Source organism: Chroicocephalus ridibundus, chromosome 2 (assembly GCF_963924245.1).
Source record: "Chroicocephalus ridibundus chromosome 2, bChrRid1.1, whole genome shotgun sequence".
Classification (NCBI taxonomy): Eukaryota; Metazoa; Chordata; class Aves; order Charadriiformes; family Laridae; genus Chroicocephalus; species Chroicocephalus ridibundus.
Window position 1 is genome coordinate 154,851,927 of NC_086285.1, and position 16,432 is coordinate 154,868,358.

Below are 16,432 nucleotides of genomic sequence, written 5' to 3' on the forward strand. Positions count from 1 at the left end.
GCAAGTTATATAACTTCTCTAAGTCAATAGGAGTCTGATGAGCTGTGAACCAATTTATGTAACTTGGCACCTGGATGGGACCAATGAAACTGAAAAGCCAGAGAAAACTGAACTTTTACCACAGAAGTCCAGATTAAAATATAAAACTAAACTATTTTAGCTGAAACACTAACAATAAAAAATGGACACTAAAGTTAAAAGAACTGCTAATCTATATGATCTTAATTTCTTGATAAACATCTCAATGCAATGCAAAGCAAAAGATTTGGACAGCAAGAAGACAAAATATCTATGTCACAATCTGGTGGACTCAGAGGAGGTGTTTAAATGAGTCTTATGTTCTAAGACAGAAAAATATGGACAAAAACTACAAAATAATCATGAACTAGAATTCTAAATGTAAGAATGACACACGGGGTACGATGAAGTGAATAAAACAAAAACATTAAAAAAGGGAGTCATTATGAGGGAGGAAAAAATGGTCTTCTCCATGGAAATAGGCTAGAAATAAGGAAGAGAGCAAGGGAAATTATAATAGTAAAAACCCAATTTAAAAACATGTTGATTTCTTTTTTTTAAGCCAAGGATACTCTAGGATATACACTTTTGCCATGAAAAAAGTAATGGGCTCCTTGTCCCCGATACATAAACTGTATGCAAAAGGCTTTAAAAGAAATATTGATCAGAACTGCAAGAGCCAGTTGAGGGAGATTTTCTGAGAGATGGAGTTATAGGAAGCTTACCATACCAATGAATATGCCCCTTTGACACTAATTTCTGCATTCCCCTCCCCAAACTTCTTCATAATTTATTAGTTCTGTGCTCCATAAGTACTTCCTAGGCAGGCTACACTTATTCATCCCAAGCATCTGACAGAAATTTACAGATGATACAAAAGTCTGTCTTCTAAAATTTCCAGGTGCCAACGCACACTACAACATTCAGTAGCAATAATTTCTGAGAAGAGACATATTCAATCTCTACAGCCTTTGGAACCTTTATATCTCGGATTCTCCTTTCAAACAAAAAAAACCAAACCAAACCACATAGATTTTCATTTATTGAGCTGGTTTTATTATTTTTCCTTTTTTTTTTTTCCTTTTTTCTTTCTTCTACAGTTACTGTTTCACTTATCCTTCTGATAAAACACAACATGCAAATTAAAATTTGAGTTTCCTAGATTTTCCCCATTTTCTAGAAGTACAATGGTAAAATACTTACCAGGACATTCTGGATATAAAACATCCAAAGAACTGCTGGGCCAGGGCCTGTGCTAAGCACCTCCTTGTCAGTGGAGTTTCATCTATAATCATTGCGCTGTGTAAGAGATTTGTGCTGGATCCCCATAAAAAGAAAGTAACACAGTATGAGCACCAGCTCCAAAGAAACAGAACGGAGAATCTTGCTTTAAATGCCAAACCAAATCAAATAATTCCTTCACTGGTTTTCCAATGAGATAGTAACATCTTTTTTTTAATGCCCTTAACTCAGGCAGATCTCCTGCTATTATCATCTGTCTGTGTAGAGCCAAAGTAGCTTGTTTTAACTGGTGAAACTCTTTCGGATTCCTGGTACCCTATCGCAGCTGAAGAAGAATAAAACATCATCAAATTTCCACACTTAATTTGATCTTAAGTATTTCGTACATGGTGTTTCTAATTCAGAAAGAAAACCACTGCAAATTTTTTCTTAAAGAAGATAAAAATCCAACATCTTTGTAACATAAAGTTGGAAACGGTGTTAAAAGCCTGTAACGTCAACAAAAGCCTCTTTTCAAACTAGAGAGCCCAAAACTCAGGCTACAAAAATAATAATAGCTTCAGGTATTTCTCAATACTCTTGGATCTAGAGCTTTTAGGCCTGTGGATTTAGAAGGTGTAATTTTCTCAAATACTAACCTGAAAATACTCATGGATGCATAAGCAGCTACTTCAACATAAGCTTCATCTACAAAAACAGTCTTGAAACAGGAGTATGGATAGCGGCAGGTAAGAATCTCCTCATAAAATTCAAACACCTCATGAAGGTATGACGTGGTATGTTTGAGCAATGGGAGAAGTTGTGGTAAGCAAAAGTGAGTCACCTACAAAGGAAAATTTGGTACAGGATTGACAAACACATTTAAATCCATAAATATCAAGTATACTACATAACTGAAAAAACACCCCACAACACAACAAATCATTGTGCTGCTGTAAATTTAACAGAAAAAAAAACATTTTCAAGCTGTGATAAAGATTATCATGGCAGAAAAGTACACCAGGATGTCCATCTGAATTGTGAGAGCAACAACAGGAGAATAATTTGTAGCAGACAATGCACGATAACAATGTCTACCTAGTGATGTCTATAATTTAAAAACACATGACATTTTTCTTTGATTTTGCAATCCAATGTCTTTTAGAGATAATGTTTTTCTTTTCTACAGTAAAGAATTAGCTAATTTCAAATCAATCAAGCAGTGCTAACGTTCAGAAGACTTGTTAGAGCTAAAACTACAAGTAACCTTTGATATTACTGGTTTTTCCACAAACTTATGTTGCAGCCAATGACATTGACTTCAGCAGTGACACAGGAACCAAGTTGAGAATGACACATAACTTCAAGTCAGCTCTACAGAAATTTATCAGTTTGGGTTCTTCAAATATCAACAACAGATATATTTTTTTTTAACAGCCATTATCTTTCACAACTATGTCCCACCAGTAAAAGTCAACAGAACACCATTGCTGAGGACTAAAATTTGATGTTTGCCTTTGGATCAAGTAACACATAGCTATTTCCCAGTATTTTCCTATCATGCTTTCAAAAGAAGAATATACAAGCCAGTCTTTACGCTAAACTGGTAACAACCTGCCTGCCGAGTTCATCCTTACACAATCTGAAGCTACAGATGTAAATATAAACTGGTGGACTTCAACATTAGGGCAACAGTCTGTTAAGAATGAAAACTCAACATCAAATTTAGTTCAGAAACCTACTCAATTGTGTACTACTACCAGCAACTGGATGCATTTAAAACTATTTTGAGAAACATGCTTTTACCAACTCCAATGAAATTAGACCCACAAATTCAGGCATAAATGGAATTATTGCTCATTCAAGGGCTTTACTTTGGAGATAAGTTTAAATACAGGCACTACTAGACAAGTTTTATCATATAACTGTACTAATGGATGTCATATCTAGACACACCCATATCTGAACACTATATACTAGTTGCAAAATAAAAATAGTTATTAATTCTTAAAAAAAAACACAGTGAAGGCCTCTATGAAGATTATTACCTCATGCATGTATGGATCAACAAGGATTTCAAAAGGTCCTATTGCCAAGGAGATGTTAGAAGCTGCAGTTGGAATAGGCAGCATGTAATGAAAAGTCTTCTTTCTCATATCGTGGGTATATACAGTTTCCACCAAATCTCCGTTTGAAACAGCCACCATTGCAGCATCTACAGTATATTCAAGTTTCCAGGTACACAACTCAGAATATGAATCAACACAAGGAAACCAAAACCTAGGGAAGTTAGGATTGGGGGAAATATGGTTAACAATCACACTTAACAATTATACTTTCTTTTTCACATATTATTTTTCTTTCAAGTTCCAAACTACATTCTTTGAATGTTGACATACTGGCTCCTACTATACATTAATTTTATAAAGCACTACAAGTTTCTTTGCCATTACCTCCTGCTGAGCTATAAAGACTAGAAATCCTAATTCCTAATCATTAGCTCACACTGATAAGCTCCTTTCAAGCACAAGTTAAGTTTTAGGCTTTTTCAAACTTACAAATAATTTATTTGAATTCTTTTATTTCCTACACCTTGAGATTAAATAGGAAATACAGTCTAACATTCAAAGATAGTTTTCTTACCTTGTAGAATTTTGATAACCACATGAAAAGACATGAGCCCCTCTTTCTGCCATGCTGCCCTCCATGTTGGGTACCACAAAATGAAGGCCTCCTTTTGGCTGGTCCAGAGAAAAGTTTATATGCACCTTCAGGACTTTTAACTCTGCAGCACCAAGACCGAAATTGGAGTAAATATACACAACTTACATGAAAGTTATTTCAGAATAATCATTCAGTTTTGGACGCTTGCTCCTTCAAGATGATGTGTTTACTTCATTCTCATGGATTTCCAGGTCCACTTACAAAGCACTGCTCAAAAGCTTACAAAACTGACCTCTTAAGCTTAACTTACAGGACATGAATTTATAAGAATATTTATTAATTAATAAAAGCTGCAATTGGAGTTAAATTTCGTCTTCCAACTCCCCAACGGTAAAGAATCTTTATATACTGATTGTACCCTAACCATGATCTCCTTTGTACCTTGCTGAAATAATTTTCTACAAAAATTGCAAGTAATAGGCACATTCTTAAAAGACATGTTATTGTCATTTGCAGTTTCTTAAAACCTCTTATTATAGTCAAAGCTTTTCCCGTAACTTAAGTGTCTTTGCTTTGGTTTAGTTTCACAGAAATCTCACCTATGAATAGACTGGCAAAAAAAGAAATTTGAGCATATGGTCAAATTTATCCAACAAGTCTCACCATATTTTGGCATTCAAACTTTGAAAATAAAATTATGCCTGTTTGAACATTTTCCCTTTTATGCTTGCAAGTAAGGCAACAGGAACTTAAACAAAAATTAAAGAAAGTGTCTTTCCCATTAAGGTGTATCTGACAACACTGTGTGAGTCAGCTTCATGATACAGTTGTTATTATTCTCTCACAGGTCTCACAAATCCACGAGAAAAACTGATAAAACGATGTAAGAAAACAATACAAGAAACTAATAAAACCCAGGTAAGAAAATAATCAACACTGGAGAGTGATTTATTAAACCAGCTACTTGTTCCAGAATCTAGTATACCAGTTTACAAAATAGTCTGTTTGTCACTACAAACTTAATTTTAAAACGACCACTCTTCAAAGTGAGATGGGGAAAAATTAACATAGCTTTTAAAAAAAAAAAAAAAGATGTATATAGACATATCCTTGTAAATTATTTTCTTTGTTGGATCACATATATTGTAAGAAGCTTCAAAGTTACAATTTGGCACCCAATATACTCCATTACACACACTTCGTTATGTGTACTTCTGGGCTCGTGATCACCCAAGAGTTTGTTTGTAAAGAGTGTTAAGAAACCTTGCAACCACTTCTCCATATTACCAAGAAGTGTAAAGGTATTTTTCAGACTTCAACTGGAAAGATATGTATGAGGAAAAAGGAAACAGTAACAATCATTTCATAAAATAATGTAATGCTACTTCTGTTTATTTAAATCTACTATCATATGCAAACTCATAGCTAACAACCCTATGGCGTCTTAAATTAAGCTTTCGGTATGGTCTCTTTACTTTACCATCAACATGTTTCCACAGCTCCGAGGGAACCTTAATGCAGAGTTCTCCATTTCCAGCATCTGGGTCCACAGCACTGACTGCGGCAGCGTAGGCATTGGAAAAATAGTTGAGATTCCTCCTGTCAGAAATACCCAGTTAATTCTTAAAGTACAAGCTGAACTACAAGAAGCAACTTTTAAAATTATATGATTTCTATACTGAATTTCGTGGTGCATGTAGAAGCAAGTATTTTGTTTTGTTTTTACAGAAGTGGAGGGAAAAAGGAGCAAAGATTACGTTTCAAAAACCAGAACTTAAAACTAGGTTTTTACAGAAGTGACCTATGATTAAAAGGACTAAAAATAAGAGTAATATTTACATTTATTAGAATAGAAATTAAAAAATTTTTTTTGGAAAATTTTGGATTAAGTTTGCATATTTATTCTAAAGAGCTGTCTTGAAGATCTGCCTCCTCATATATTGCAGTTTTGCTTTTATGTTGCTTTTCTAAATATATTAAGATTTTAGCTTCGTATTTTTCCCTCTCTTAGCTTGATAGATAGGGATAGTTTGAGGCACTTCTAAATATTACATGAAATATTAAATGCTAGAGTTTTGGCCTTAATACACAAACAAAGAAACATGAATTATACTTTACAGTCTCCAAAAATCAGGAGAATTTTTATGAAGTTTTACCATCATTCATTTATTTAGGATGCAGATAGAAATTTTTGTAATCAGGTTTGAGCTGCTTAAGCTACTACAAGTAGGATGTAATTGACTGCACATTTCATTCCAAAGTCATACCGTTACTCCAGTTATGATGTAGATTAACCATTTTCTACTGAAATGAGCAGGAAGACACATATGTCCACTGATAAAGTGGTTACCAGCAGGATGTTATCTTCCTATCACTTGTGATTATGTTCAGATATTGGAGCATGATCAGTCAAGTTCAAAAATAACCCTGCTTTTGCATCTTTATGTTCTAGCTTTTATACTTGTTCAAAATGGATTTTTAAACTGTGTAAAACATAGGAGCAAAACCTTTCTTAATTCTAATTGTCTAGTACACAGGGTTCTTCAAAACCTTGCACAACTCTATACCTGAAGAGAAAGTGTTTGAATTACTTATCACCTTTTTTTCCAGAATTTAGGTACCGCTGATGAATCCAACCACTATGGGGGCAGAGTCACAATCAAGCATAAAGCTAACACAGAATCATAGAATAGTTTGGCTTGGAAGGGAGCTCTAAAGGTCATCTAGTCCAACACCCCTGCAATTAGCAGGGACATCTTCAACTAGATCAGGTTGCTCAGAGTCCCATGCAACCTGATCTTAAATGTTTCCAGGGATGGAGAATCTACCATCTCTCTGGGCAACCTGTGCCAGTGTTTCATCACCCTCATCGTAAAAAAATTCTTCCTTATTTTTAGTCTAAATATACCCCCTTTTAGTTGAAAACCATTATGCCCAGACCTATTGCAACAGGCCCTGCTAAAAAGTTTGTCCCCATCTTTCTTGTGAGCCTCCTTTAGCTATTGGAAAGCTGCAATAAGGTCTCCCCGGAGCCGTCTCTTCTCCAGCCTGTCCTCATAGGAGACATGTTCCAGACTTCTGATGATTTTTTTGGCCCCCCTCTGGACCCACTCCAACAGGTACATGCCTTTCCTGTGCTGAGGGCTCCAGAGCTGTACTCCAGGTAGGATCTCATGACAGCAGAGTCAAGGGGCAGAATCACCTCCCTCGACCTGCTGGCCACACTTCTTTTAATGCAGTCCAGGATATGGTTGGCCTTCTGGGCTGCGAGCGCACATTTTCAGATCACGTCCAGCTTTTCATCCACCAGTACCCCCACGTCCTTCTTGAAAGGGTTGCTCTCAATCCCTTCATCCCCCAGCTGGTATTGATACCAGGGGTTGCCCTGACCCGGGTGCAGGATTACCGCACTACAATGGAGTAAATCAACTTTTGGCTGCGGGCTCCATTCTTCTGTGGAATCTGAAGTCCACATAAAGCAGACATGATCTCATTTCAGGATTTTACTTTCATCTAACCATTCTCTATTCACCACCCACGCAGAAAACAGCACTCAACCCAAATTACAGTACCTTACTTGGAAGAATGAAGGGTACTTAACCATGCCAGCATCGTCCTATGTCTAAGTATGTCAAATACCATGCTTATATTCCTAGTCTTCCACATCTAAAAAACTTTGCTAAAACACTGAAATATATTGAGAACATATTTTCATGCAGTTCTTGATCTTTGGCAATAATAGTGCACAAATTCCCTGGCACCACTACCAAGACTGAGAATGTGAGGAGCAGTAAACTTGTCTACTTTGCTTGGAAGCTTCTGAAAGTAGGACATGAATAGTAAATGGGAGCATATGAGCACAGAAACACCCAAATCCCAAGTTTTAATACATAATCGGTTTTTCCTTCTTCATAGCTGAAGTATACTTAAAGATAGGATATAATGCCAACAAGTTTTAAAAGCACAAGGCTGAATTTACACACTGGAATATACTATAACTTCAGCTATGGTTCCAGAACAATTCAAACCAACTTAAACTCCAGCTGATGTGCTGTCTCCTAGTCTCAGCCACACATTCCTATGCCCTCACTCATTAAGGAGACTACTGTTCATCCGACCCTGTGGTGATGCAGCTGAAAGTGCCAAACAGAAAAAAAGAAAGGGTTTTTTTGTCAGACAGCTTTCAGTTGGTTTAGCTCCCTGACATACCGAGGGGTCAAAGAAGTGCTACGACTGAGACACAGAAGACTGTCAATGGGATCATAACCACCCCAACCAATGTTGCTTTAAGCTGTCTTCAAATGACATCGTAGGTAGGCAAATAAATACCACTGGAAAAACTCTCTTTAAAAAAAGACTGCATGACTAAAAACTGTCTTAGTAATTAAAGAAACTAGCAACAGAAAACAGCAGTAACATTCTGTTAGACTGTTAAGTCGCAAAGTTTTTAATTTTAATCTGAACTAGCTCTGAAAATTCACTATTACTTATATGGGATCTCTTTCGAATACATCAGTGAGAATTTGTTCCAAGTTTGAGGACTGTGATGAGCTTGTAGTTACATTTTAAACATCAATGGGTTCATAGACAGGAAAAAGTTATGATTTTATAGCAAGAAAGGTAGACTCCACTGGGCTTAACATTTTATGGAAAACAGTCTATTCTGATATTTCTATTTTTGTGAAGTGTTCCAATTCAAATGGGTGATTCATTGTAAAAGGAATCCATTAAAGGCTTAGTACCAAAGATTAATTTTTTTCATAGTTTGAACTATTCTTAATAAACTGGATATTGCCATTTTAACAAAAACAGAGCACATGCAAAAATTTACAGCCCAAGGAACAAAGATAAATTTTCCTAATGCTAAGTGTAGATTGAAAATGAAAAAGTAATATGCATTCATGTTTTTTTTCTTAGTAGAGATACATTTTATTATCAAAATTCACCCAAAACACTGTTAGTAACAGCCCAAGTGCATGCGTGTTGACTGACGCGAAACAAGTGAACCTGCAGAGACTTATTTTTTAAAGCTTCTCATGGACTCCAAATACCTCCACGTCAACTTCCTATGGCATCTGTCACTACCAGCTGCAGCGGTGCTACTTAACTGTTACACAGCCCAAACATAGAGTCTATAAACCACTTTCTTCCTATGGTACTTAACATCAACTTCAACTTTGCAAAATAAGTTCTCTGACCCATATGCAATTCACTTCTCTTCATTACCTGTAATTCATTTACTATTCTACTTTGCTATCCAGATACAATTAGCACTTGGTTAGGCTATGATATAGCATATCTTACATATAGCGTTTATATATATATATAAAAAATATGTACACATATAGGTAATTTATTAATAAGGCAATGATTTGAATCTTTGGCACACTGAAAAAACCAAATTTTCATTCTTGCACAAGGTTAAGAGTTTTAACATCTCTTTCTTCAGAAGTTCTCTACACCTCTGTTTATTTGTAACAAAGTCTATCATGAATTTACAACTAGATAAGCATCATACCAGTAGAAATGAAGGCTCTTTATTGCAGCAAAACAACACATGCTCAGTCCACCAGTAATTTTTCTATTTTGTGCATAGGCTAAAGACTTGATCACTGACTTCACAGAAAAGAGAATATTGCAAGACATGCCCTGAAGGCTCCCATATTGCTCTCTCACAGCTTACTGATGCTTGTAACTAAAACAACAGTGAAGTTGAAGGATATCAAAACTTCTTCATATTTTTAATGTTTAAAAATGACAGGCTTCAAGTTAAAAAAAAAAAAAAAGCTGAACTAGTGAATGAACAGGTATACACTGCCAAAGATTAAAATTACACCAAATAGAGAACCTATGCACAGGAAAGCATTATGTGCACATTAGCTAGCTACACAAAAACCTGTCTTCCTTTACACAGAAGTAATCATAAAAAGCAATAGCTTCTCAACCCTGCACCATAGTTATCGCACAAACATGTGAAGCTCATAGCCTGGCAACAGCAGGATCATCACAAACTTCAGTTATGACAGATCAAACCCCTGCATCAGAGCTCAAAATTTTTGCTGCGGCTATTTAACAGTTTACAATCTTACCCCTAGGATTAAGAAAACAGAGATTTCCTTTGCCCATTTGAACATAAAAGGGGCTGGGATACAGGCAGAACACATGCTGTGGGATTTCTGCATGCTATAGTCCAGAAAAATAAATCTCACTTCCCTTTTATTGACAGAATTGAGAAAGAAACAATTTACACGGAAAAGAGGGAAGATAAGAAGAACAGAGGCAGCACTCAAAAACAGCAGCCCTAAGACAAGACCCAAACAGACCCATTCTCCAACACTATTTGCAGTCTTCACAAGATTTCGAACTCTTTCCTAGAAGTATGAGCAAAATGGGATTCTCTGCCACCTTGTGTACACATGGTAAAACTATGTGAATTGTTTTATAGCTTACAGCACTGTTCAGATGTTTGCTCTGTCAGGCAGGAAGGGAATAAATTATCTAAGTTCATCCATATATTCCAATATGAAAAAGCTATGATGTCCTGAAGCCTCAGGAGGAAATTACAAGATGGAAGACCGACTTTATTTCTAGATAAAACTTGTAAAAGTTCTTTCAGTTGTCACCTGAAATTATGGTTTGGGACTGACAGATAAACTGGCAATGGCATCAAAACTGAAAATATATTTAATGCACTAATTAAAGGTTTCTAAAATTTCCTACAAAATTCACCAATTTTTAATTACATTTTTAGTGAAGTTTTTTTTGTCATTCAGCAGAAGTGACAATAAACAAAGCAAAAAAAATTGTTTTACCTTCCGCAATGCTGAAAATGTGAAATGATAGAGACCATGTGTCAATGATTTTTGCATCAATAGATGATAAAATGCAAAAGTATTACTTGAACTGAAAACAAGCTGAATGTTCAAATTTAGAATATAAAGAGCTGATCTGACAGAAGATCTTATCCAAGAATTAACAGGGAACACTATGGTGAGACAGAAACAATTGCAGCTGGTGCTGCTTGTATTTCAGAGATAAAGTTCTCTTTAATCTTGACTTTCTCAATCCTCTTCTAATTATGTTTCCTTGCATGACAAAATCTGTACAACATAAACAATTAACCACTTCACTTTGATAGAAAAGGTAGGAAAGAGTCCATTAAATTAGCAACTTTTTCTACATACTTTATGCATTCTTTTAGAAATCAACATTTAAGAAAACAGAAAGCATTATCAAAAGCAAGAAAATGTTTGTACATAAATCCTTAAAACTTACATTTTTTTTGCTACACACCAGTAAAGAGTAAAGATCTAAAACAAATTATTTTAAATAAACAGATTGCCAAGAGCCATCTTCACTTCACATTTATTAGTTCAATAGACCACTGAAGAAAACCGTGCAAAAGATAACTATTCCTGTAACATTACAAACAAGACTTTATAATTAATCTGTGTTCTGTTCAAAATAATTGATATACCAAGTTCAGCTGCAAGGGTACAAAGGACATCATCACTAAACTTGCCATAACCAACAAGAACATGGAAGACATGACCATATGATTAGATATAAAGACTACAAATCACTACTGTTTCTAGAAGCAGTTCTTTGTAAATAAGGGCAGAGGAAACCCACTGATGATTTTTTTTTTAAGCTACTAATTATAGAGTTTTTAGATTTCTAGCATTTCTGTTTATAATCCTGCCTTAAAAGCACAGATGCTGTATTTTATCTATTTTAACTTAGCTACCATGATGCTCAATATGCAACTGTGACCAGTATTTCAATGGAAAAAATACACATCTCATCTAATACTTCGTAACCCATGTAAGACTTTGATTTCTGAGATACAGAAAAGAGGCATACTAGTTTTTCGTTAGGAATATTTGATGAACCGTCTTTCATAATGATGAGTAACACAGGAGGTATGAAATACAGAGACCTTCTATTAAGTTCAAATAGCAACGTGAAAACCTGCAGCAGTGAAAACCAAAGGCCACTGTCGCCCTGTGTGAGACAGTATTTCACCTTGCATGCATTGTCCTCAAATTTCATTCGCTGCTCTTAAACACGATAATATGAAAAAAAAAAAAAAAAGGACGATGTTCCATTATACCACTAGGATGCTAAACAAAGAAACTCACTTTCTCCACAAAATGACAGAATTATCTCTCTTGATCCCTTTCTTAACAAAATGGAGCGCTTACTCTGAAAATTTTCAATGCTGCTCCTTTCTCACATCTTCCATAAGTTAGTCAGGATTCAGTTGTTACAGAATCACAGAACGGTTGAGGTTGGAAGGGACTTCTGGAGGTCATCTGGTCCAACCCCTCAGCTCAAGCAGGGCCACCTAGAGCCAGCTGCCCAGAAGCATGTCCAGATGGCTTTTTAATATCTCCAAGGATGGAGACTCCACAATCTCTCTGGGCAAATCATCCCAGTGTGCAGTCACCCTCACAGTAAAAAAAATGTTTCCTGATGCTCAGAGGGAACCTCCTGTGTTTCATTGTCTCTGGTCCTGTCAGTGGACACAAGTTAAAATACACGAAATTCCACACGAATACAAGAAAATTATTTGCTACTGTGAGGGTCATCAAACACTGGAGCAGGCTGACAAGAGAGACTGCAGTTTCCACTCTCGGAGATACTCAAAACCCAACTGTACACAGCCCTGTGCAACCTGCTCTAGTTGACCCTGCTTGAGCAGGGGCATTGGACTAGGTGATCTCAGTAGGCCCTTTCCAACCTAAAGGACTCTGATTTCCTATCAGCCACTGTTAAACATGTATAGCACTTTCACTAGGAGTTCTTTAACAATTCAGCAAACTCTAAATTCAACCAAGTGAGCCAAAACAAGGTGTGAGAACGTGAACATAAGTTTCAGTAAAATCAAAAGAGAACACTTAGTGAAAACATTTGTCCATGGTGCTTCTCTTACCGAAAAACAAACAGATATGAGATATTTACCAAAGTCTCTTCCCACATAATTTCCCCAAAGCATGTGGGAAGCTACATGTATTTGAACTTGCTCTTCAATATCAGATGGTGAATAAATTTGAAACTTTTCGTTTCAAATTTCAACGTGAGTTTAGATAATATTCTAGGACTTATACCCTGATCTGCGATGCTAATGTATAATGAAAGTTTGATGCCTTAGGAAAGACCAAAAGCTTTATTTTCTAGCTCTTCAGAACCAAAATCTCCCCAATGAGAATTCTGGCTTTCTGACTTACCGAGCAATAGCAAAAACAACAAAAAAAATTAAGTCACAAACCAGACAGGAATTACAGAATTAATAGACTCAAGTGGTTCAGTATCAGGACTCAAACAAAATTTCCAAACTTTGATCATAGAATCATTTAGGTTGGAAAAGACCAATGGGATCATCGAGTCCAACCATCAACCCCACTCTACAAAGTTCTCCCTTACACCATATCCACTAACACCACATCTAAATGAGTCTTAAACACATTCAGGGATGGTGACTCCACCACCTCCCTGGGCAGCCTATCCCAGTGTCTGACCACTCTTTCTGGGAAGAATTTTTTCCTAATGTCCAGCCTAAACCTACCCTGCTGCAGCTTGAAGGCATTGCCTCTTGTTCTATCGCTAATTACCTGTGAAAAGAGACCAGCACCAATCTCTCTATGATGTCCTTTCAAGTAGTTGTAGAGAGCGATGAGGTCTCCCCTCAGCCTCCTCTTCCTCAAACTAAACAGTCCCAGCTCCTTCAATCACTCCTCATAAAATCTATTCTCCAGGCCCTTCACCAGCTTTGTTGATGTCCAATTCAGTGTCCTATATAAATGAACATTGTATTTGCAAACTGAATTACTGAAACTCTTGCATGAGTGATGAATAAAGTGATGAATAAAGGAGAGTGCCCGCCATAAACAAACAGTTGAAATACAAGGATGCATAACTTAGCATAAAAAGTAGCCCTTGAATCTCAGTAATGGAAGAACAGAAGTTCTCTTTAATACTCTAGTTTTCAGACAACAGTCGGAGAAGTTAAGCCAGGTTTTACCTGAAACTGAGACGGGCTAAGAAACATCTCAAAAAGCTCTAGTCACCAAGGCAATGGGTAGACAACCTCTCATAGATCTATCTACCTCATTTGAGAATGCCACTGTTCTCTCAAATCCAACTAGCAGGACTGTATGAACTGTATGAAGTTTGCTTCAGAATAAGTCTAGCTAGTTCCTATCTGCCTTCATCAGCTGTATGAGTTAACCGAGGTGGTATCACTCCAAAGCTGCTGACTGAGTGAGCCCTCTCCATCTTTTCAGCCAGCAAATCTCTCAGAGCAATCACTGTCCAAGGGGACACAAAAAATAACTGAAGAACAGTAATCGGCATCTTAATTTAGGAGTCCAATAGCTAATGTGATACACATGATTTGCTTTATTCCTATTATTTGTTTCAAAGTAATAAGCTAATTATATATAAGGCTATCTAAACATATTTAATAAAATCAGAAACAATTCTTACAAAATCTTATTAGGAAAATGGGAAATATTCCCAAGAACTTTGATACTATATGAATATTCTTAGGTTTAAAAATAGGAAGGAACAAAACTGATCATCCAATCTGACATTAAACATCGTAAAAATCAGGACAATTTTTGCAGGACAAACTATAAGAACATGATAGTTTTGGTCTACGTAATATTATACTGATGCAACCAAAGTGATTTAACCAACTATGCTGGAGTAAAAAAACAAACAAAAAAGAAACCACAAGAAAACTGACAAAACCCAAAAACTAAGGGCAATCCTCTCATATGGAACTCTCATATGTAGTTGCACCACTGTAAAATGTTCTCTATGAGAATATAAACAAAATGCTATTGCCACAACAATGTAACCAAATTTTCTTCAAATAAATGAGACTAAGAGTTGGGCATAGATAAACCTGAAGTCCATCAAAGATAAAACATTTTAGCAAAAGATACGTTCTTACCAAGGAAAAAACACGAGGAGGACGGTTTTCTAAAGCACTGAGGATACTACTGGCATCCACCACTTTTTTTCCCCCTAAAGTACTTTTTAAAAAGTTTCTGATGCTTTTACAAAACAATACGAAGAAATATTCGTAAAAGAAATTCTCAAGAAGAACAGAGTAAGAGTTAAAATTATTGCCAAAATACCTTCCCAAAATTAAGTCACAAAAACAAAAGTTACCATCAGGAAATCACCAGGTAAAACTTGCCAGTACAGTAAAATAGGTCATGCTTAACAGCAACAGAAGACACTACACATCTGTAGTTTTAAACACATCACTTACTGCTTTGACTCATGGTGACAAACCTCCAGCGTTGGATCGTTATAGATGAAAGCTGCTTCTAAATCATTGACTCTTACTCTGTAAATCCGGCACTGTTTACTGTTCAGTTTGATTCTATTCAGGTTTGCAACTGTGGGAAATATTGTCAGTTCCACATAACCCTATGAAAACACAAATCAAAACCTTCTATAAAATCTTCACCAACTCACAACATAGAGATATAAAAAGAAAATCTTACTGATGCATTTCAAAGGAAAATCATTGGTAAAAAAAATGTTAATTTTTTATTTAAGAAGGAAAATGGTTTGCCCTTTTAGATATCTGGAATACATTTTCTTTCATACCATTCAACAGGTGAAATAAAACAAAACAAAAAACTTCAGCATGACTGACAATCGTGCTTGTTTAACTGGAAATTATCTGCCTCTGTTGGATAGATTTCAAGTTACTAATATCACTGCTTTTCATTCCTATGTTTTAGGTTTTGGTATCCAAGCTTGAGAAAATGATTTTTAAAACCTAAGCAGATTCCACTTAGGCAGATATCTAAATTCACAAGAAGACACAATGACTTCAGGCCTGAAATCACGAAAGCTTCTTCAAAGCCCCAGTGAACTCACATATAAGCTAGAAAACTCTATAACCCTATCCCTAACATCAGCTAACACCGTGTTGAACATCAATTTTGCATTGCAAGTTGCTTTGTAATATTATTTACAATGCAGTGATCTTCTTTTAGAAAGCTCTTCCTTGCAGAGATTAAAGTGTTCACAATTAGAAGGTATTTTATTTGACACATCTCAAGGAACGATAGACTTGTAAGAGGCATCAGATTAGAAAGTATAAAGAAGCTGAACAATATAATTAGCTTATGCGTGCAGTTGCATCCTCTAAAAGCAGGAAGAAAACCCAGACTTTTAATTTCTACTTCCACATTTTATTAAAAAATACTTACTACAACAGACTTTCTCTGAAAATTTATGTTGTTGATACAAACTACTTGGTGAGTTGTGCTGGAAAAAAAAAATTAAAATAAGTGAGATATTGCACAAATGCCAGCATTTAAAATCATATTTTAACCCAGTTTAAAAAAAAAATTGAGAGCTTATATAGGATGTATATACGTATAGATATATACTGCATATAGCATATATTTATATAGGGAGAATTCATGATGGTCTAAATCTCTTACATGGTCCAAAACAAGTAATGAATAGAAATTGCATACAAGGTCAGAAAAGTTCC

The 16,432-nt window shown here is 35.8% G+C and overlaps 1 protein-coding gene across 1 annotated transcript in view; it reads right to left on the minus strand.

Annotated features, from left to right (window-relative positions):
• Positions 1-16,432, minus strand: part of TAF2 (TATA-box binding protein associated factor 2) — a 66,091-nt gene that overhangs the window by 47,542 nt on the left and 2,117 nt on the right. Inside the window, exons 2-8 of the mRNA XM_063324092.1 lie at positions 16,143-16,196; positions 15,188-15,348; positions 5,384-5,502; positions 3,883-4,024; positions 3,288-3,519; positions 1,899-2,083; positions 1,222-1,335 (exon numbers count right to left, since the gene is read on the minus strand). Coding sequence (XP_063180162.1) covers positions 1,222-1,335; positions 1,899-2,083; positions 3,288-3,519; positions 3,883-4,024; positions 5,384-5,502; positions 15,188-15,348; positions 16,143-16,196 — 1,007 coding nt within the window. The remainder of the gene's footprint in view (positions 1-1,221; positions 1,336-1,898; positions 2,084-3,287; positions 3,520-3,882; positions 4,025-5,383; positions 5,503-15,187; positions 15,349-16,142; positions 16,197-16,432) is intronic.